Raw genomic sequence first — 22,321 nt, forward strand, 5'->3', positions numbered from 1 at the left:
ATCTCTGTAAAGCAGTCTAATTTAATTTCAAATATGAAACACAAAATTACTGATTGTATATGTTTTCACCCCCTCAAGTCAGTATTACGGAGATGTGCCTTTGGCAGCCATGACAGTCTTGAGGCCTCACGCACAGATCTTTCTCTATTAGCCTTACACATCTAGACACTGTCACTTTATTGCCCCATTCTGCTTGGCTAAAACTGCTCAGGTCACATTGCATGGGGATCATGAGTGAACAGCCATTTTCAAGTCCAGCCCCAAATTCTCGGTTGGATAGAGATGTGGACTGTAACTATGCCACTCGAGGATATTCATATTGTTGTTTTTAAGCCACTCCTGTGTAACTTTGGCTTTATTTTTGGCATCATATCATTTTCTGAGGAGGTGTTACCAAAGGAAAACTTCCTCAAACTCCTTCTGGGGTCACTCAATACCTCTGCTTGTCCTTCAAGGGGACAAAACCTCTGTTTTCTGTTCCTGTGTGTGTTGTTGAGTGACTGATGCTGGTTCTTTTCTGAAAAAGGGTAGAACAGAGTTTGAGTTGCCCAAAGTTCAGGGAAACTCCTCATGCAGATCCAACAAGAGCAAATGACTGGTTATATACAGTGACCTGAAAAAGTATTCCCTTTCATATACATGATTGTCAAAACATGGAATTTTGAACGATTTGACTGGGAATTTGAATTTGTACAGAAAGTCAAGTACTCTTTTCCACAGTGCTGCCTAAAAAAGAAAGAAAATTATTAACCATAAAAAAGTCAAATTCTGGAAGTTAAAATGTTAACAATTGAAAGTATTTGTCCACCCCAATAACCCCCCAACATTTTTCAGTACTTGGTTGAGCCAACTTCTCACAGCTATTACAGGAAGTAGTTTTTATGGCTGTTTCTCCTTACAAAATTGTTCAGAATGTGGCATGATATTTGGAGAGCAGTGGACAACAATATTAATGCCTAGCGACACATCCTCAATGGACAGAAGGTCAAGACTCTGAAAGGGCCACTCTAAGCCATCAGTTTTAAGCCACTCCATTGTTGCCCTGACAGTGTGGTTTGGGTTATTGCCCCGCTGAAAGACAAAGCATTACATTTTTCATTCATTTTCAACATGATGCTGACACCAACACATTTAAGAGTAGGTTTTGCAAATTATATATTATATTTATAAGCCGGGACTTTTTTTTTATTTTGTCAGTCAGGGCTTTTTCCTTTCCACTGTTCTATAAAACCCTTTTTTGTGCGATGTCACTGAACTGCAAATATCCCCTTCATTCGAAGTCACTGACATCCACAACTTGGTCAAAGTGACAGTTGACATCACAGTAGCCTCTCTGACAAGTTACGTTTAGTGGAACAGCCAGACCTAAATAGTTTAGCTGTAGATTAATATTTTTTCAACTTCTGTATGATGGACTGCACTGACCTCCAAAGTATGTTCAGTGCCTTTCAAAGGATGTTGTATCCATCCCAAATCTGTGCTTCTCAATAATTCATGCCCTGACTTGCTCTGAATGTTTTTTGTCTTCATTTTGGTCTGTTTTGTGGAAAATATCTGCCATTCTGTCAGACCTCAGTGAGGTAAGGTGGTTTTACTCTCATAAATGAATTCAAAATATGTAGTCTACCCATTTCATACTCAGGTGGACACCATCCAAAAGGCTGTGTGAGTTGTTGACTTCATACACTTCAACTGAGTAAAGTTGGCATTGTATTTTTAAAAGTATGTGACTACCTTTTAAATGACAACTTTAATATACTTTTTAGCAATCAGCAAAAGATTTTCAGTTTGTTTATTTTGATTTTGTAGATCAGCTGGGAAAATTTGATGTAAATAAAATGTGAATAGGTTTGTGATTTTTAATAGTTTTTAAGAGATACTACTATAAATGATCCATTTTTTTCATTAAATATTGTTGGTGGCATGATGTTATTAAACGTGAAAGAAAGTCTGAGATTATTTGGTTGCATGATGTTACTAAAGGTGACTCTACTTTAATCTAGACCTCAACAGACACCTGGAGTTTAATTAAGATGTGTAGTTTTAGTGCATATATATATATATATATATATATATATATATATATATATATATATATATATATATATATATATATATATATATATATATATATATATATATATGTATATTGTAATAGGTGAGGCCAACAAAGATAAAGAGTTGGGGAACCACCTTGGTTACCCTGTATAATTGAATCAATGAAAATAACAAAAGGCATGCAACTAAGTGTGGAGACATCTTCTCAAAAGTGAGTTTGTTATTGAACTTGAACAAGATGGCCAGTTCCTTGGTTAAATGGTCATGCAGCAGGAAGGGATGGGTCCAGGTAAACAATGGAAGTTGCATTAGGAGTGAAGTAGGAGATGTAGGAGAAGGGAAGACATTATAGCATAGCGCCAACCATTGGTCTGGTGGGTAACTGCTATCACCAAACCCCTTAAACTAAGCTGTCTTCTATAAACATACATGTGATTATATATATATATATATATATATATATATATATATATATATATATATATATATATATATATACACATACAGTGGAACCTCAAGATATGAGTTTAATTCGTTCCAGCACTGAGCTCGTATAGCTTAATTTTTCATATCTAAAACAAACTTCCCCATTGAAAATAATGGAAATCCAGTTAATCTGTTCTGCACCCCCAAAAATATCAACATAAAAATCAATTTTCCTATCAAATAACACTGATAAATAATATATACAAGTGGAACCTCGGTGTGCAAGTGACTTGGTTTACAATTTTTTAATTAATTTTGACTTGATAAAACGAGCAATGTCTTGCAATACAAGTAGTATGGATACACTTTGTCTGCTGAGCGTCATGTGATCATATCTGAGCTGATGGTTCTTCTCTCTCGTGCGCGTCTCTCTCTCCTTATCTCTCGCCCAGACGCCGCCTTTCTCTCTCTCCTTATCTCTTTGCTCGCCGAGCGCCTCTCTCTCTCTCTCTCTCTCTCTCTTGAGGGCAATCGTCTCCTATTCTCCGTCTACATGTCCGCGATATTTTTGGATACGCTTATACGCGAACTGCTACAGCGAAACAATGAAATCACAAGCGAACAAACGCGTAGATCCTCACGCTACGGGAGAACAAGGAACACTGAGTGAGCTGACGGGCTGGCAGCGTCAGCTTGGGTGAATCCCCGAGTTGAGGCGGATCGGGAAACGCGTCACGCATAACCACAGCCTGGCTCGTGGTTCGTTACGCGAGCCAATGCTCGTATTTAAGATCCAAATTTTTCGCTCATACTTTACTCTTATCTTGAATTTCTAGTATACAGAGGTTATCGTATCTCGAGGTTCCACTATATATATATATATATATATATATATATACAGTGCATCCGGAAAGTATTCACAGCGCATCACTTTTTCCACATTTTGTTATTTTACAGTCTTATTCCAAAATTAAATTAAATTTATTTTTTTCCTCAGAATTCTACACACAACATCCCATAATGACAACATGAAAATAGTTTACTTGAAGTTTTTGCAAATTTATTAAAAATAAAAAAACTGAGAAATCACATGTACATAAGTATTCACAGCCTTTGCTCAATACTTTGTCGACGCACCTTTGGCAGCAATTACTGCCTCAAGTCTTTTTGAATATGATGCCACGAGCTTGGCACACCTATCCTTGGCCAGTTTCGCCCATTCCTCTTTGCAGCACCTCTCAAGCTCCATCAGGTTGGATGGGAAGCGTCGGTGCACAGCCATTTTAAGATCTCTGTACATTGCTGCAGTCATCTTTCCCTTTATCCTGACTAGTCTCCCAGTTCCTGCCGCTGAAAAACATCCCCACAGCATGATGCTGCCACCACCATGTTTCACTGTAGGGATAGTATTGGCCTCTTGATGGGCGGTGCCTGGTTTTCTCCAAACGTGACTCCTGGCATTCACACCAAAGAGTTCAATCTTTGTCTCATCAGACCAGAGAATTTTGTTTCTCATGGTCTGAGAGTCCTTCAGGTGCCTTTTGGCAAACTCCAGACGGGCTGCCATGTGCCTTTATACTAAGGAGTGGCTTCCGTCTGGCCACTCTACCATACAGGCCTGATTGGTGGATTTTTGCAGAGATGGTTGTCCTTCTGGAAGGTTCTCCTCTCTCCACAGAGGACCTTTTAAGCTCTGACAGAGGGTGACCATCGGGTTCTTGGTCACCTCCCTGACTAAGGCCCTTCTCCCCCAATCTCTCAGTTTAGATGGCCGGCCAGCTCTAGGAAGAGTCCAGGTGGTTTCGAACTTCTTCCACTTATGATGATGGAGGCCACTGTGCTCATTGGGACCTTCAAATCAGCAGAAATTTTTCTGTAACCTTCCCCAGATTTGTGCCTCGAGACAATCCTGTCTCGGAGGTCTACAGACAATTCCTTTGACTTCATGCTTGGTTTGTGCTCTGACATGAACTGTCAACTGTGGGACCTTATATAGACAGGTGTGTGCCTTTCCAAATCCTGTCCAATCAACTGAATTTACCACAGGTGGACTCCAATTAAGCTGAAGAAACATCTCAAGGATGATTGGGGATGCATGTGAGCTCAATTTGGAGCTTCATGGCAAAGGCTGTGAATACTTACAGTATGTACATGTGATTTCTCAATTTTTTTATTTTTAATAAATTTGCAAAAACCTCAAGGAAACTTTTTTAATTTTGTCATTATGGGTTGTTATGTGTAGAATTCTGAGGAAAAAAATGAATTTAATTCATTTTGGAATAAGGCTGTAACATAGCAAAATGTGGAAAAAGTGATCCGCTGTGAATACTTTCCGGATGCACTGTGTATATATATACACACAGTATATATATAAATATATATAATAACTGTTTAAATTGTACATCCGCTCTTGGCAAAAGTCTCGTCTCGCCGGACTTGAAAAAATCTCTTGCCAATAGTCTCGTCTTGTCTCAAGATTTTCTTTTATAATAGAAACCTATATATACATATACACTGTATATCTTATCTTATATATGAGCATACATGGTGTTTATACTGTAAATCTTTAACAGGTAATACAAAAAGTATGGCTTTCTCACCAAGATTTATTGTGTGGTGCCCTATCCAGTGTTTTTTCCAGCTGAGCAACATCTCACAATTTCCATAACTGTTATGCAGACAGTTTACGTTTTAGCACACAGCGTGTAAGAGCCAGATCTTTTAAGTTATGGTTCTTTGCTTCACATTCACAGCAATATGCACTTGAATCTGGTTTCACGATTAATATAAATCATTTAAACAGTCTTTAATTTCTTAAACTGTTTTATCTGTGTTTAACACATTACTTTGGTAATGACTTATCCATTTTCATCTCTCATGGCTTATTTTGGCCCACTTACAAGCTCAGTATCATTTTAAAAACCCTCCCCTAAATCAACTATTCACTTTTACTGACTGACTTGACTCTTTTCATCAGTTAGATCATTTTTGAATGATCATCCCCCTATCATTAAAGCTTATCCTGAGTTACTGGACGTTCTGTTGCCACTTTTACCCAGTTGCTGTGAGGACAGCTGGTGACCTTCTTCCTGCCCTCAATGAAGCCGCAACATTCCAGACTTTAGCTCCAAATTTATTTTTTAACCATGTAGCACAGCTGTTATTTAAAGCAATATGCTTTTATTTCAATTAAATCAGCAGTAATTTTGTTGAAATAGTTTGCATCACACAGTTTCACCAATAACTGGGAACAATATGAGAATAGGAAATAAAGCTTATTAGACCAACTTGCTGCAGAGATTAAAGCCATACAGAAAGAAGTGAAATAGTCACTGAGGTGTCACTAGCCATTTTATTAACTTGAGGCAAGTCAAGAATCATATGAAGTGAACATTTGTGCAATTTTGCAAATGGTGAATTTGAATGATTATATATATAATTTTTTGATAATTACCTTTGTGTTTTTCTTTTTAGGGACCTAACACTATACTGATATGTATGGTTATACTTCTGAATATTGGTTTGGCAATTCTGTTTGTGCACATTCTGACATGAAACACCCCGCTTTGGGTAAGTGCAGGTGAAAGTCTCCAGTGCTTCCGGCTAAAAATTGTGTCTGTTATGTTGACCTCTTTTATAAATTGCTTTGGATCTGCTGATCACATAAATGTAAGCATACAAAAGAGTGCTGCTCCACCACTTACGGGTACTTTTCTTTAAATGTTTTTTAGTGTTTAATCATTTTTTTTATCAGTTAAATTATGTATAATTATAAATATTTACAATTTGTTAATTAATAAGAAAAGGAATAAAACACACAATACAAATGTCACTTTAAACTATTTATTCTTACAAACCCTCAAAATGCCTTTGCATTTATTGTTACTTGTCTAACTACTTGTGTTGCGTTTTTTTAGCTGGTATTACAACCCAGAATACAAAATCATTACCAATAAAAGTATAAAAATAATGCAATTTTAGCCAATGTTAAAAAACACATTTTTGAAGTTGTTCAAATTGTTATTTATACTTCTACAATGAAAATTTAAAACCCACTGAAAATCTTAGTTCACTGTGTTCTTACTCTGAGACAACATTAAAAGTGGGAAACTATGGTGTGCAAACCACAACTAGGCCAATAAGGGGCTTACTGAGTGTGTACTGCCAGCCATTAACCCATTTTGGACCACTAGAGAAACTTTGCTACAGGCCCCCTTGTAGCAGACCCCACAATTGGGTCAATGTGATGTTTAATTGGATTTTCCCAAGCTCACTGTGCCCATCTTATGCCCACTGGTGGACACTGTGTGCATGTTTACTGGGCAGATATTTCCCAGTTGGCGGCACGGTGGTGTAGTGGTAGCACTGCTGCCTCGCAGTTAGGAGGCCGAGGTTCGCTTCCCGGGTCCTTCCTGTGTGGAGTTTGCATGTTCTCCCTGTGTCTGCATGGGTTTCCTCCCACAGTCCAAAGACATGCAGGTTAGGTGGATTGGCGATTCTAAATTGGCCCTAGTGTGTGTTTGTGTGTGTCCTGTGGTGGGTTGGTACCCTGCCCAGGCTTGGTTCCTATGTTGGCTGGGATTGGCTCCAGCAGACCCCTGTGACCCTCTGTTCGGATTCAGAGGGTTGGAAAATGGATGGATGGATGGATATTTCCCAGTTTCACAAATTAAATTTAAAAATGCTAAATATAAATTCAGCAGTTTAGCACCTTTTATATAAATCCCAAAGCAACATAAATAAAGGGCAAATTAATTTTCTCTTCAACAGTAATGTGCATTTCTGCTTCCGGTCTTCCAGAAACAAAATATATTGTTTGCTGAATGAAACGTTTGTTATGCTTTCAGATCATTCAGGGTTTGATGTGAGTGTAGGTTTGGCGTATTAACATGTTTCAGCAGAGAAAAAATGGCAGCTCATAATTGCAGCTCCACAGCTCTTTTTTAGTTACAGGATGTACTTTACAATTTTAATTTACTACCCACTGTAATAGTATTTTAAGTCACCACAAAGGAAATTAAGTGAGCCTTTGAGGAATTTCTACCACATTCACGTGATTATGGGCATTGCCTTAAGTGATGATTTGGCTTCTTTGAGGCATACTAGAAAATACTGAAACAACGAACCTATGCATATGCAAATTCAGGATCTTATTTGGGCTGTGGTCATCAATTACCAAAATAACATTACAGTGGCATAATACTCTCAAACCCTCTTCATGCAATTCAGGGCCATAGTAGGGTACACATATAAATGGAGATTTGTTAAAACACACAGGGATCAAGGTAGGAACTGATTAAATATAAATAGAAACCTACAATATCCATCCACCCATCCATTCCGCTATATCCTAACTACAGGGTCACGGGCGTCTGTTGGAGCCAATCCCAGGGCGCAAAGCAGGAAACAAACCCCGGGCAGGGTGTCAGCCCACCACATGGCACACACACACACACACCAGGCACACACTAGGGACAATTTAGAATCGCCATTGCACCTAACCTGCATGTCTTTGGACTGTGGGAGGAAACCGGAGCGCCCGGAGGAAACCCACGCAGACACAGGGAGAACATGCAAACTCCACGCAGGGAGGACCCGGGAAGCAAACCCGGGTCTCCTAACTGCGAGGCAGCAGCACCACCCACTGTGCCACCCAACCTACAATATCTGCTTATTAATTAATTGATGAAGTATGGCAGGTTGAGTTTAAAATTGTAAAAGAGAAACAGAATTAATGTACATAATATTGTAAAGAATAATCCTTTCAGGGGAGCCTGGGCCTCATTGAGAGAGATTAAGCTTTCTTTGGTCCCCTAGATTTTACACCATGTATGCATAAGTTTTGTATCTGAGAGGAGATCCTGAGTAACCACAGAAAAAACCCAAGCAGACACAGGAAGAACATGAACACTCCACATAGGTGGTGACTGGATGTGGGACCACCGTGCAATGTACAAGTCATCTTGTATTTGAATAACACAAAAAAGCAAGGTGTGCAAGAAGTTCATTTAAATGTGAGACTTGGTAAAATAAAAGACAACAAGGAAATTCGGAGATAATTTCTTGCCATTGAAAAGAGAATAAAAATTGTCTGCATAGAAGCTGTTATAGTATAATTGGTGGGGATTGAATTAAATTTAGTTTTATTAAGTTTGACTTGTATGGAATGTTACATGCTTTTAGGAAATTCAATAAAAAATTTAAAAAAAAGAAGTTGCTATAGAAAGAACTGATAGTATCAGGACTGCAGGCGCAGAAGCAAACAAATAAAGCCCATTTAAAATGGTCAAAAAAACAGTGGTGGTGGTGGTGATGGGATTGGCACCTCCTGGAAAGATTTGAAATGGGAGTTCCACAGAGAAGGAGCCACAAAAATTAGTGTTTGCCAAGACTTCTGCAGTATGACTTTAGGACAGGGAGAAGACCATGTATTTACTAAATGTAGAGTAGGCAATGGGGATCCTGGGAGATTTGTAATTTATAGCTTTGTAAATTAGTTTAGTTGTACAGAACACCAGATACCAGGGTATCTAAACCCATTGATTGGTGATGTGCCTGCAATGCCAACTCTAAAGCAGCACCCTGGCAAACTGTTCACATTTTTGTTAAGGAGAACCAACCAAGACATGGTGTAGGCATAAAAGATCATTTGCACAGCTACAATGGTGATTAAAAGATGTTTTGATAGAAGATAATGGAATAAGCTTCCAGGATCCAACAAAAAAGGCCAAACTATCCAAATTTGTCTTGTCTTCAATTCCACTAGAAGTAGTTCAGTTTTTTAAGGGTTCGGGGGCAGTAAGGATATAGCAGACATCCAGGCACTGAACTTGACATCCAGGCACAATCAGTTGAGAAAACAAAGCACAAAAGCACGGAATGCCAAGATTACTACAGTTATCTCGTCCACTTTTTGAAGGGCATCCAGGAATTAGACTACCGGTATGTGCCAGGAATTAGCGTAAACTTTGAAATCTTTGTTATATTCTGTTTACTGTATGTGTTTTTAAATTGTTTTGTGGTTTCTTATTTGAGGTTCTGTTACTTGCAAGAAGGCTGATGAAGTAATAAAAGGTTGCCAATGGTTCCCAAAGCTGCCCTTTTATCTGATGGCATCCAAAGCACAACAAGTGAACTCACAAGAAGCTTCTTGGAAGTGACGGTTTGCACTACGCCTTTCAAGCATAGGCAAAAAGTAGACATTTGGACAAGTTTGGAATCTGCAGTTATGTGTATATATATGTATGTCTTTAATCTAAAATGGCAATATGGGCCACCGCTGCACCACATGCACAGCTACCGACGAAACCACCCAACTGTTCTGTTATCTTAATAACTTCCTACCAGAAGAGCTACATAGAGTTACATAAAATTGCCTTCAGTAGAAATGTGAAAATGATTTGGTGAAAGGTTGTTTAACTGAACAAACAATCACCGGTTTCATCTGATTATTTCTTAAATGGAGCGGGTGAGATTAAAACAAGTGGGAGTACATTAACAAAGAAATTTTCAGTTCCAAAGTATCCAGCACAGCATTCTACAGTTGCAGAAGAATTATTGGTGGAGACAATGTAAAGCATTATGTCAACAAACCTAACTTGGACTAGCGTGCCAGTCAGGATTGGTGCAGAGATTGGCTTGAGCGGCCTGTAATGTTCTCCTTGACAGGCGAGTTCAGCAAATGGATGGATGAATGGATGGAATGTTCATGACGAGACGTACAATCTCCCTTTGATTATGTGCATTTTGACTTTTTAGAGGGTATTTATAGTGTCTAATTTCAGAGCTTGAAACACATTTTGTCAAAAACAGTTATTAGTTGATTGACAAAAATGCAATGCAAAGATGAAGTGATTATAAATCTGCCTTTCAAACTAGATTTAATAGCATCTTCACCTTTATTAGACTTTACAATGGAGAAATTTCTCATACAGAACATGAATCTGAAACAAAGAGAAATGTGACATAGGCACCGATGCATATCCCAAAGTGACCATCTGTGACATAAAAAATGAACACTGATCCGTTACCTGCAGGGCCAGTATGTCTATGGGATGTTACTACAGGCCAGCAGGGTTTAGTGCAAAGCTTTTGTCTTGGGTCTTTTGTAGACCACTTGCTTTGAAGCTGCCAAAGAAATGTAAATGGAAGACCTCCCAAGCAGCAGGGGCAGACAAACCTCAAGACGTTGGCAGCAAGAGCAGAGAAGATGGTTCTGAGGGAGACATGGGTGGCATCTCTCTACGCAAAAAGTGAATTTCATCTTTGGGTGCAAAGAAAGAAAGAAGCAAAGAAAGAAAATGTGTACACTGAAAATCTTGGAGAGATTGTCCAAACAAAATGCATTTTGTTTTCCTCCCACATACTGTAGTAGTTGGGCTGATGCAAACTGCATTCCAGCTCCCTAAGAAACTGCATCAAATTTCAAAAACTAACATCACAGGACCTCAGGCCTTGGTGCTTAACAGTCACTAACATGTTAAGCATCAGGGTCTAAGACAAAAGAGGCCAAAGATTCCAAGTTTCAAGCCTAAAACACAAGATGGCATTTAGTGAACACTAGTGAAGTGGACATTTGGACATGATCCTAAGTATCATACAAGATTAGGCAAATAAACCAGGCGAGGCCTTTGTTCTGATCTGTCTTCTGGATCTGCCACATTGGATTACCCACTATACCCTTCTCTCTGTACCAATCACCCCCACCCATTTTTTTCCTGCATGTGTGTGATTTTTTTTTTTTTTGTATATTTTTATGAATTTTTGTTCTGTTATGCACACGAGTGTTTGTAAGTGAATGGTGATAACTGACAAACAATACTGTGAACTTGGGGATGTATTGTGCCCAATGCCTGTTTTCACACAAAAAGAACATGTGTGTCGCTCTCAGATGTAATCAGTTTTAGTAAAAACAAATCATCAGACTTTAAAAAAAAATAGTCACTATGGAGTAAAAACTGGGATTTCAGTATTCATGTTGATGACCCCACAGAATGCCTACGATTTCATGGAGCATTCTCATTTTTATATAATGTGGACTGTGTTATGTATACATAATGTCTCGTTATGTTCCAAACCCACCTCCATATATATTTACATAAATTCCATAACACTGTCCACTCATGGTCTGAACACTCCTTTCAATGATTTACATAAATATTAATATTGTATTTGGAGAATGAGTACAAAACTGCCTCATTATGGCCCAAACACTCCCTCAGATATATTTACATAAATTAAATAATTTAGCCATCTTATGGACTAAGTAAGCATGGCCTTGAAAATTTTGCATACATTTTATAATTCCGCCTGATGGTTTTAAATGCTCACTTGAACAATCTTGCATGAGTTTCATACATCTGACATCTATCTCATGGTACTGTACAAACACCTCCATGAATATGAGTGTGTGTCATTGTCATACACGGCTTTGTTATGGTCCATACAACTCCTTGCACTTCCATTCGTGAGTGTCATGCTGTGGTCTGAACACATTTTTCCGTATATTCCCACTATACTGCTCATCCAAACTTCAATGTCCAGCGGTAGCAGATCACTCCCTAACTTTGTCTCCACATCTCCCTTCTTTACAAATACAGTAAATATAACTTCACTGAGGTTCATTGTAGCTTTCAATGACATTCCACAGCTTTTTCCCAAAAATGGGGAAAAATAACAAGCTTAGTAATTTTACACCAATTATTTTTTTCACAAGTGATACTAGATTGGCATCCTGTCCAGGTCTGATTCCTATCTTGCACCCAAAAAGGCTGCTGGCTTTTCATAGATTTGATCAGTAAAAGTGGGTTCTACCAATCAATGGGGCTTTACTGTGAAAGTTCAAGACTCACTAAATGGGTTTTATGGAATACATTTTACATCCAACAGCTGAAACACTGCCTAGCAGAAAGAAGAGTCTCATAAAATCAAAAATGATTTCAGTTTGGATACTCTGGAATGAACCCCTCTGATTTCTTGTAAAATCTTATGGTAACGGAATGTAAAATAAACCCTCAAGCCAATTTATACCTGAAGAGATTTCACCATGATTATTCTTGGCGGAAGTTCAGAAATGAGTGATTGGATAATTTGCTGTGTTTTAACAACTCAACATTTGAACTCTGTGTTTTTTTCCCACCTTCCCATCTGTTTAGAAACCCACTTTCTTGATTCAGAATACCTGGCAACATTAAAGTGCAAGGAAGGAGCCAAACCTCCCTCAATTAGGAACAAATCACCAGAAGGCACATATTAAGTAATAAGGTCTTCGTTTGGCTGTGACGGCCCTGAAGGTGCTGCTTGCTGCCCTTCACTGTGCGAGTCAGTCAGGCAAACGGCTTGAGTAAAGCAGTCAAATTGTCCTCTATGTGTATGCGGGGGGTCATCAGCTGCAGGGTGTCAAGTCTTGTGGAGCGGACGAGGCAGGATGATCTTTTACTCGCTCACAAGTCAGTTTTCCTTTTGTTTTGTGTTGTTAAGTCAAAGTGCTGCTGCTGTGATATTTTTTTTTAAAGACCCAGCTTGTTCAACGTGTGACTACAGGAAATAAAGAAGAAACAAAATGTAGAATTACACTGAAATAAAACTGTTGTGAAGCCCTTCTTCAGTTTCTGTTGTGCTTTACTGAACTTTCCTGTCTTTTTAACAAGCTAAACATTCCCAAATGATATGCACATAAGTCCCTCACATAACGAAACCCCAAAGAGTGCTCACAGAGTGAAGGCAGTGTGTGTAGTTTGGTGACTGTAGTAGTGTAGGATGACAGAGGAAAGATGAAATGAAGCCACACTGCTACAGTACGTTTGCTGCTAGGGTCATTTAAAGCATATAAATTTTTAATTTTTATGGTGGCACAAAAGGCAGATATAAGAACTAGCAAAAACTTGAAATGGGAGTTGTTTTGCTTTTATTTAGCAAAGAAAATCCACCAGATTCCTTAATCTTAAGTGGAAATATATTGACAAGTCAATAAATCTTATAATAAGAGAAAACAAGATTTAATAGAGAGAGAGAGAAATTAGGAGCATGTGCTGATACAGCGCATTGCCGTACCCACCACCTGACAAACCAACTCAGGATCCTAGATCCCATGTGACGGGTGACACCTCAGCACCACACTAGTTCAGGTGGAATGGAACAGTGTAAGGTTTTTATGGTGGCTGGCATGCCAATTCTGCCACCAGCTCCCAGGTTTTTCCCTGCAGGTTGGAGGGCCTACATGCAGGGCTGGATGCAGATTAACGTCATACGCAGGAAGGAGCAATTGCAGGTTAAGGGCCTTGCTCAAGGACCCAATGAAGTAGAGTCACTTGTGGTGTTTACGGGATTCAAATCTGCGACTTTCTGATTGCCAGTGCAGATCCCTAGCCTCAGAGCCACCACTCTGCCCCCAAGATTTAATAGCTTGATATAAATACTTTTTACTTGGTAACAGTGGCCACTACCAACATAGACAAATAAACTGTTAAGACATGCTTTTAAAAATCAAGATGGGCTGTCTTGTGAAACAAATTATTGTCATAGTCAATTATGAAAAAGGGGAGGCACAGTGGTCAGTGTGGCTACCTCCTATTGTCTGTATGAAGTCTGACTGTTGTCCCCATGTCTCTGTGGGTTTTCCCCTCATACAGTATATTAAAATTTATGCCAATGTTATTTTAGTTCACAATTCCAAAGTGTCGTCACTGGCAGTCTATCTAAGGCTCCAGTGCTGTCAGGATAAGCCTGTCTGACTGGTAATTGAATCAAGGAGGTTGATAAAGTTATGCAACATTTAGAAATAGGTTTTATGATCATTTTTACTGTGAAAGGCAGAAAATAAATTGAGTATAGAGTGCTTTGCAGCAATTGGATGGGTGTTTTGCAAAATGATTTCAGATAGTGCTCATTATGAAAGGCACTACAGTAAATGATGTGTTGCTCACTTTTGCACTGAGCTTTGCAACAATGTTTATTTTTAAGGGTGCTCTCAAAAACATAAGCCACACTATTTCCTAAATCCATTTGCGATAAAGCTCACTTTGAAAGGTAAGTTTGCCCAGTGGAAGTGGGATGCGTGGACTTCATGTCAGGCTCTGCCACCGGGTTACTCAAAGATCTGGAAATCCAAGACCAAGCTTTAAAGCAAACAATCAAGTCTGCCTCAGATGTGGCAGAAATAAAAATAGCCAGTGGCTTAGGTTGAAGAGGCACAACCTCAGGTGGTCTCCAAAGTATTGATGCTGAAGATTAGATAGACACAGAAGCGGGGGATTCTGGGATGCCAGAAGTCAATTGTTGAACCCTACAGAGACATAATGGGCTAACTGACAAAATATCAAGGAAGAAGAATACCCACTTGAAAGGCCCTCCATGCCAAGAAGTCTTCACTATCACTAACACCAAGTAAGTGCTCCCACAATGGGTATCATCCTCTGTTTAAAGAATCCAACAAAAAAGGACTGCTTGTTTAAAGTGTTAAGTTAACATTGGGTGCTCTTTTGTTAACTATTATGCTCAGGTATGAAACTAGCCACATACTGTAATGAGGCAGCTTAATATATATATATACAGTATGTGGCTAGTTTCATACCTGAGCATAATAGTTAACAAAAGAGCACCCAATGTTAACTTAATACATATATACTCAGCAAAAAAAGAAACGTCCCTTTTTCAGGACTGTGTTTTTCAACAATAATGTTTTAAAAATCCAAATAACTTTACAGATCTTCATTGTAAAGGTTTTAAACAATGTTTTCCATGCATGTTCAATTAGCCATAATCAATTAATTAACATGCACCTTTGGAATGGTCGTTAAGACCTTAACAGCTTACAGAAAGTAGGCATTTAAGGTCACAGTTCTAACAACGCAGGACACTAAAGAGACTTGTCTACCGACTGTGAAAAACACCCAAAGAAAGATGCCCAGGGTCCCTGCTCATCTGCGTGAACGTGCATTAGGCATATTGCAGGGAGACATGAGGACTGCTGATGTGGCTAGGGCAATAAATTGCCATGTCCGCACTGTGAGATGCCTAAGACAGCGCCACAGGGAGACAGGAAGGACAGCTGATCATCCTCGCAGTGGAAGAGCCCGGATCTCAATCGCATTGAGCACGTCTGGGACCTGTTGGATCGCAGGGTGAGGGCTAGGGCCATTCCCCAGAAATGTCCAGGAACTTGCAGGTGCCTTGGTGGAAGAGTGGGGTAACAGCTCACAGCAAGAACTGACAAATCTGGTCCAGTCCATGAGGAGGAGATGCACTGCAGTACTTCAAGCAGCTGGTGGCCACACCAGATACTGACTGGTACTTTTGATTTTGAGCCTCCCTTCATTCAGGGACACATTGTGAAACATTTTTAGTTTATGTCTTATGGTGTTGACTCTTTTACTGTTCATACAAATATTTACACATTAAGTTTACTGAAAGTAAATATATATATATATATGCATATAAATGAACCAGCCACTTAGAAAAGCTATATGAAATGAAGATGGAGTGTATTCATCCATCCATTTCTATTCTGGCAGCATCAGGCCAAGACAGGAAGCAGCCTTGGCTTGCAAGCCAATCCATTTCAAGTGATAGAAACAGAAGGCTTAGCAATATTATAAAGGTGCTATATGAAATGGTCATGCTTTAATTTCTGTGTCCATTATAAACATTTTACTAAGCTAAAATGGTTTAAATTCTAAGTAATCAATGTAGACCTCAGTGTTAACATTTGCAGTGTACCATCTATTGGAATTGCAGCAGACTGCACATCACAAACGTGTGAATCACAGATATTTGTAGTAATAAAAATAGCATGTCTGAATCTGTTGGAATGATAAATGCAATTCATATGCCTTTGTTATATGCCATTTGGTATGGGATTTGTTAAATCAGTGTTAATGTTTTTGACGTGCCATCTTTTGTAATGGCGAATGCAATACATTTTATGATGACCAATGATTGTGATGAGCCATCTGTTGCAATGACAGAAACACAGCAACCAGACAGACACACAGATACTGTCATGATTTAGTTTGTGTGATGTGGTAATGATAAGACACACACAACATTTATTATTCCCTGGTTGCAAAATAGGTTGTAAATTGAACAGAGATGTTCACTGGTTTGAGTCCAAGACAGAACTGACTATGAGGAGGTAAGATGGTGGCTTTAAAGGCCGGTGGAGGAAGTGATGTCATTGATGCCTGAACCGGAAGTGATGTCATCACACACACCGGGACAAGAAGTGACGTTTTCAGAGGCGCCGGAACCGGTGGGATTTCCCAAGAATGGTCTGCAAGGAACTGAGAGAGGCAATCAGCGCACCTTGCCACCCCCTGGTCTGGTGTAGAATTACAATTACTCACACCCTTTAGCTGCGTCCTACTCACACGTGTGTGACAGTGGTTTTATTTTTTAAATTCTAACATCTTAATGACTATTTTCAGGTCCATTGCCACCGATTTCAGAGCCATTATTACTGATGCATTCTGCGTTTCTAGGTGCATGGCTTCATGGATCGTGACACGCGGGTAATCGGTGTGACAGGGTAAAAGGTCAGCTGGGGACTCGTTTCATTGTCTGATCTCTGGATAAAACCTATTTGAGGTCAGCGTGTCCCATTTGAGTGGACTTGTCAAGTTATATTCTCCAGTTATATTTTGATAAAGTCAGCATGTTATCTTGCAAACATTTAACTGAATACTGTAATGAGAAAATCCGGTGTATGTTAACATTAGGGTGGCACAGTGGTGCAGTGGGTAGCGCTGCTGCCTAAATAAATAAATAAATCTTTGCTTTTGTGTTTCTTACAATTTGTTTTATTTTCTTTTAATTCAATTCTTGTCTTTTCTTAGGATGTGTTAGCTGTGTTTATTTTTATTTGTTTTGGTTTCATTTTTTATGCACTTCTCTCAGTTAGCTCAGTTAAACAAAATCGCCTGTCCATTCCTCAGTAGGACAAATACACAGACACAAAGACTCTCATCATGTTGTTAAGGTGGATGCAGTTATAGCTCATTGTTCTATATCTTGTTAAAAGGTAAATAAATCTTTATATGTAATTACGCTACCGTGGCTGTTCATTTGTCTGTCCAGGATTTTAAATCACCTGAAGCTCGCAAACCATTTGACCTAGTGAGCAGAAATTTGGCACACATTTACTACGTGATGATGTCTGTTATCTACTTTCATGGTGATGATAGACCTCCAAGGTTATTCCTCTTTTTATTTTTATTTTATTGTAGAATCAACTGTCAGCAGCGGCCTGCAGGACGGCATGCATACGAACGCCGTTCTCATCCCTACCACCTTGGCTGTCACTTCCCCCTATCTCTTCATATCTTAAATCATTCTTGAGGCAGATTGAAGATTTAAGTGCCCGCTTAAGTGAAAAATTAAGGAAAATATACTAAGTAACTGCAACACAAACACTGACTTAACCAGTTTTAACACAAAAAGAAGAAAAGAAGCGGGTCGCTAGGGTGGAGAAAAGAAGAGCTGCTCAGGAAGAAGCAAGTGCATCAACCTCTGAGCAAACGAATGCTAAACGTACAGAGACAGGGTATGAAAACTATAAGTCAAGCGTATTCACTGCACGTTATTGTACAGTCTGCCATTACTGGTTGTATTATAATATGAAAACTGTTAATAAAGGATAACATAACTAGAATGTTATGGATAAAATAAAGAGCAACAATTCAGAGAAGACCTTTCAAATGAACATGGATCTCTCAGTGAAGTATCTGGTGAGCATGTCAGAGACTCAGCAAGGGGAGTGCTTTGTAGAGGTGATGAAAGGTGCTCAGTTACCTGTTTGTCCTGCTAAGCGCTTGGGGTCACACTTCTCTGTGAAGTGTGAAGCAGTGTAAAGAATACATCCAGTGCTAAAAGTGAAGAAAATTTTTGCTTCTGAAGTTTCATTAGGTGTTAAGTAAGAAAAAATGTTAGAAAGATGGGCAGAGGGCTGTGGACAAGCCCATATGAGAAAAAAGGGTGGCACGTAGCCATCTATGAGAATAAAATGTCCTTCATTGTATTTGGGGTTGTGGGCAATGATTTTGACCAATATATAAACTGAAATAGCTGTGAGTCTGTGATGGGCTAGTGCCGTGCCCGGGGTTTGTTTCCTGCCTTGCGCCCTGTGTTGGCTGGGATTGGCTCCAGCAGACCCCCGTGACCTTGTAGTTAGGATATAGGGGGTTGGATACTGGATGGATTGATGGATAGCTGCGAGTGTTTCAACCAATCAAGGAAACAAGTCTTTGTTGGATATGAAAACAGAGATGGTGTGCATAACTTGTTGTTGTTGGTCATATCCCAGTGATGCCATGCTGAAAAGTAATTGTTTGCACCTTCTTTGTTTGCAAGTCCATTTGGGACAGTGCATGCTGTTCACCGTCAGTAAAGTTGGACCCATGTTTGTTGAGGCTATAAGGCCCTTTTTTAGTACTCTGATAAAGGACTCAACCATTGTATGGGATACAGGTAAGCAATTGAGGCTGGGTCCTTCTGAATGAAGCATGAGCTCCCCAACATGAATAATTACGAAAGTCTGAGGTTGCCTTTATTGTAATTTAAATGGGAACTTTCCAATATGTTATTTTTATAAACAAAATATATAAAAATTCCTTTATAATAATGACAAAATGTGATGTTTTTCAAGGTGTTTTGGTTGTGGGGAAGTGAATAAAATGGGAATATAAAGTGGCATGACAGTTTCATACACTAAATGCAGTTTCAGTGGTCTTCTACAACTCCTTGGTGCTTCGTTGTGCTAATCTAAACTGACAAACACACATCTAAATAAAGCAGCTCAATAGGAGGAATTATGAGAACATCTCCTGTAAGGCATTACACTTTCATATAGGCTTACAGGGTCATTACTATGACTATGAAAATTATTTGACAGACGCCTTTTTAATTTTCACATTATTATTATTAACTTATTTGGCCAATGCCTTTATACAAGGTGGCTTACAACATCTGAGATGCAATTGGTTAAATTCTTCTGCTTTTCCAATTGGAGCACAGGTAGGTGATGTGACTATCTCATGGTCACACAGTGTCAGTAGTAGGACTTGAACCCACAACCTCTGAGTTTGAAGTGCAGAGCCTCAACTCAAGAGTGATGTTTGGGCGTGGTAAGTGGGGCAACTACCCCAGGCACCGCACCTAAGGGGGCCCTGCTTTTGAGGTCAGTGTGTCCCGTTTGAGCGGATTTGTCAAGTTATATTCTCCAGTTATATTTTGATAAAGTCCGCATGTTATCTTGCAAACATTTAACTGAATACTGTAATGAGAAAATCCAGTGTATGTTAACATTAGGGTGGCACGGTGGTGCAGTGGGTAGCGCTGCTGCCTCACAGTTAGGAGACCTGGTGGCGCCCTGCCTGGGGTTTGTTTCCTGCCTTGCACCCTGTGTTGGCTGGGATTGGCTCCAGCAGACCCCCATGACCCTGTAGTTAGGATATAGCGGGTTGCATAATGGATGGATGTTAGCATTATTTTTTTTCAATTCGTGCACATACCGGTAACAGTGTTTGTTGTAACCGGACCAGCGTGGGGTTGGTCAGCCCTAGGCCCCGCACACCCCTCTGCCTCAACCAATACACCAAACTCCTGGAAGATATTTCACTACAGTTATTACTTGCATGTGCTAACACACCGTTCAATAATAATAATACAATAAAAAGCTGTTCACAAATTTTTCTTTTGCTCAATGAGCCATTCTGTCCATTACATGAATACTAAAAACTCTGAAGCTGCTTCTCCAATCACAGAGAGACCATGTCTACCCTGGCAGCATTGTGCATAATACAAGAACCAAGCCTGGATGGTGACTGGTCACACTCATACACACTCCCACTCTCACTCATAAGGGGGTAGTTTTCAACTTACCATTATGTAACATACTCAGACCTACCTACTCCAATTCAGAGTCACAGCAATGGGCAGAAGTTTATCAGTTCTGAACATGGCTTCAGTCAGTGATAGGGCTCACCCAGTTTCCAGTAACCAAATCTACAAGTCATTAGGGATGTGGAAGGAAAAAACAGAATACCTGGAAGAAGACCCACACAGATTTTGGAAGAGCATGCAAACACCAGATTGACAGCACCCCAGGATGTAGTGTTGCGAAGCAGAAGCAACAGCGCTAGGCACTGTGTCACTCAGTTACCAATGGACCTAACGTCAAGTGTTCTACAAGAAAATACACATTTGAGCCCTGGAGCTATAAGGCTGAAGCACTTAATATTGTTGCCACCCTCAAACCAATTTTTTTTTAAACTTTATATAGCGCTTGTGGTCACACTTTATTTCAGAAAACACTTTTTGTAGCATTTTTCTCATCTCGAAGCAACCATTCGTTCTTAGTATTTAGAACACCGGTATCGAATAGTAAACGGCACTCTCAAAATTCGCGTTGCAATACAATCGGCTCATCTCCATCACAATTTGGAATTCCGTGAATTAAAAGTTCAATCCAGTGTCGAGACGGGAAGAACATGAATATTTCGTTTTGAGACAGTGCATAAGTGAACCGCCCCGTTTATGTAGTCTGTGAGATAGCGATCTGCCACGACTGCCCTGACTTAGCTGTGGTAATATGTTGAAGCCAGTAGAGGGCGCATTGACCTGCAGAATCCACACTTCCGAAAGTAGAAAGCTGTCCATCGCTGACTTGCAAGGTTAAATTGAAGCCAAGGTAAACACAGCCACACGCCGCTGTCACTGAAATCGCTCAGCTCGCAGTCCAGCTAGACGGTGCATCCCCGGAGTCCTTCCAGCCTCCTAGCTGAGCGGCTTCTCTTACAGACTGGAGGATGCGATGACCTTTGTTTGTTGCCCGGCATCAGCTTTCCGCTCCAACATCTCGTTTCTGTTTGCGTGATTAAGTGAAACTGAAGTAGGCGCGGACTGACACGGGCAGCGGGGTGCTCTCGTCACAAATGTCAGGAAAGCCAAAGAAACACGAAAAGCGCGCTATTTTTACGGCACACCTGTCTGCAGGAATGAGTGACAGATCGGGTGGTGACGAACAGAAACGAGTGTTGGGCTCAATTTTAGCACAGCCGGCCTTGAAGTCTGTACTCTTGTGTTATTTTCCATACTAAAACCCTACCGTGTTTGTTTGTCCTCAGGAGCCTCAGCTCAGCGGTTCTGACATCGCTCTGCATAATAGAAAACAAAGGTGGGCTGATACAGTTGACTTAGCTGCTCACTGCAAAAGGTGTTATACGTGATAAAGACAGAGTCAGTTTGGAAAATTTTATCAATGCCATTATGAAAAGTGCTTTATGAAACGATGTTCGTTTGTAGAACCGTTATAGTGTGGAAGACGCCGAATAGAAAAAAAAGATTGTAAATCACTTTTCAGTTAATGTTCAATAAAGTGTGCTGTTAAAGCTGGGTGGTTAGATTTGTGGAGTTAATTTCAATAGCACTCCGCATTAAAGTCACTTTATATAAGAAAGAAAGAAAGAAAGAAAGAAAGAAAGAAAGAAAGAAAGAAAGGGAAAAAAGGGAATATATATTCCACAGCATAAGTTTGTACTTATGTATACATGGAAGGAAATAATTTTTTAAAAGGCTTGAGATGGCAAATTATGGGATGCACAACTGCTTGAGTTGACTCAAGTAAATCTGCGAGTTTCATTTCAGAATTGTGATCTGTCAGCAACTACTTTGAAATTATGTATGGGTCTGCTGTACTGCCCCACGCGGTTGACATTGTCTTACTGCTTTATCAATGTCAAACTGCTCAGAGGGCAAGTCGGGTAAGTGCTGGCTACTTATCATTTGGTAGATGCGACTTAGAAATGTGGTGTTAAATTTTAAGCAACATTAGGAAAGACGAGCC

General features: G+C 39.7%; 1 protein-coding gene across 2 annotated transcripts in view; it reads left to right on the forward strand.

Annotated features, from left to right (window-relative positions):
- jph2 (junctophilin 2) overlaps positions 1-17,778 on the forward strand; it is a 75,214-nt gene extending 57,436 nt beyond the window's left edge. The window contains exons 5-6 of one of the 2 annotated variants that reach the window (XM_039762356.1): positions 5,959-6,054; positions 17,706-17,778. In XM_039762356.1, coding sequence (XP_039618290.1) covers positions 5,959-6,039 — 81 coding nt within the window. In that variant the 3' untranslated portion in view covers positions 6,040-6,054; positions 17,706-17,778. Of the gene's footprint in view, positions 1-5,958; positions 6,055-9,519; positions 13,086-17,705 lie in introns of those variants that run through there. The other variant, XM_039762349.1, reaches the window with a different exon arrangement.
- The last annotated feature ends 4,543 nt before the right edge of the window (positions 17,779-22,321 follow it).

Source organism: Polypterus senegalus, chromosome 1 (genome assembly GCF_016835505.1).
Source record: "Polypterus senegalus isolate Bchr_013 chromosome 1, ASM1683550v1, whole genome shotgun sequence".
NCBI lineage: Eukaryota > Metazoa > Chordata > Cladistia > Polypteriformes > Polypteridae > Polypterus > Polypterus senegalus.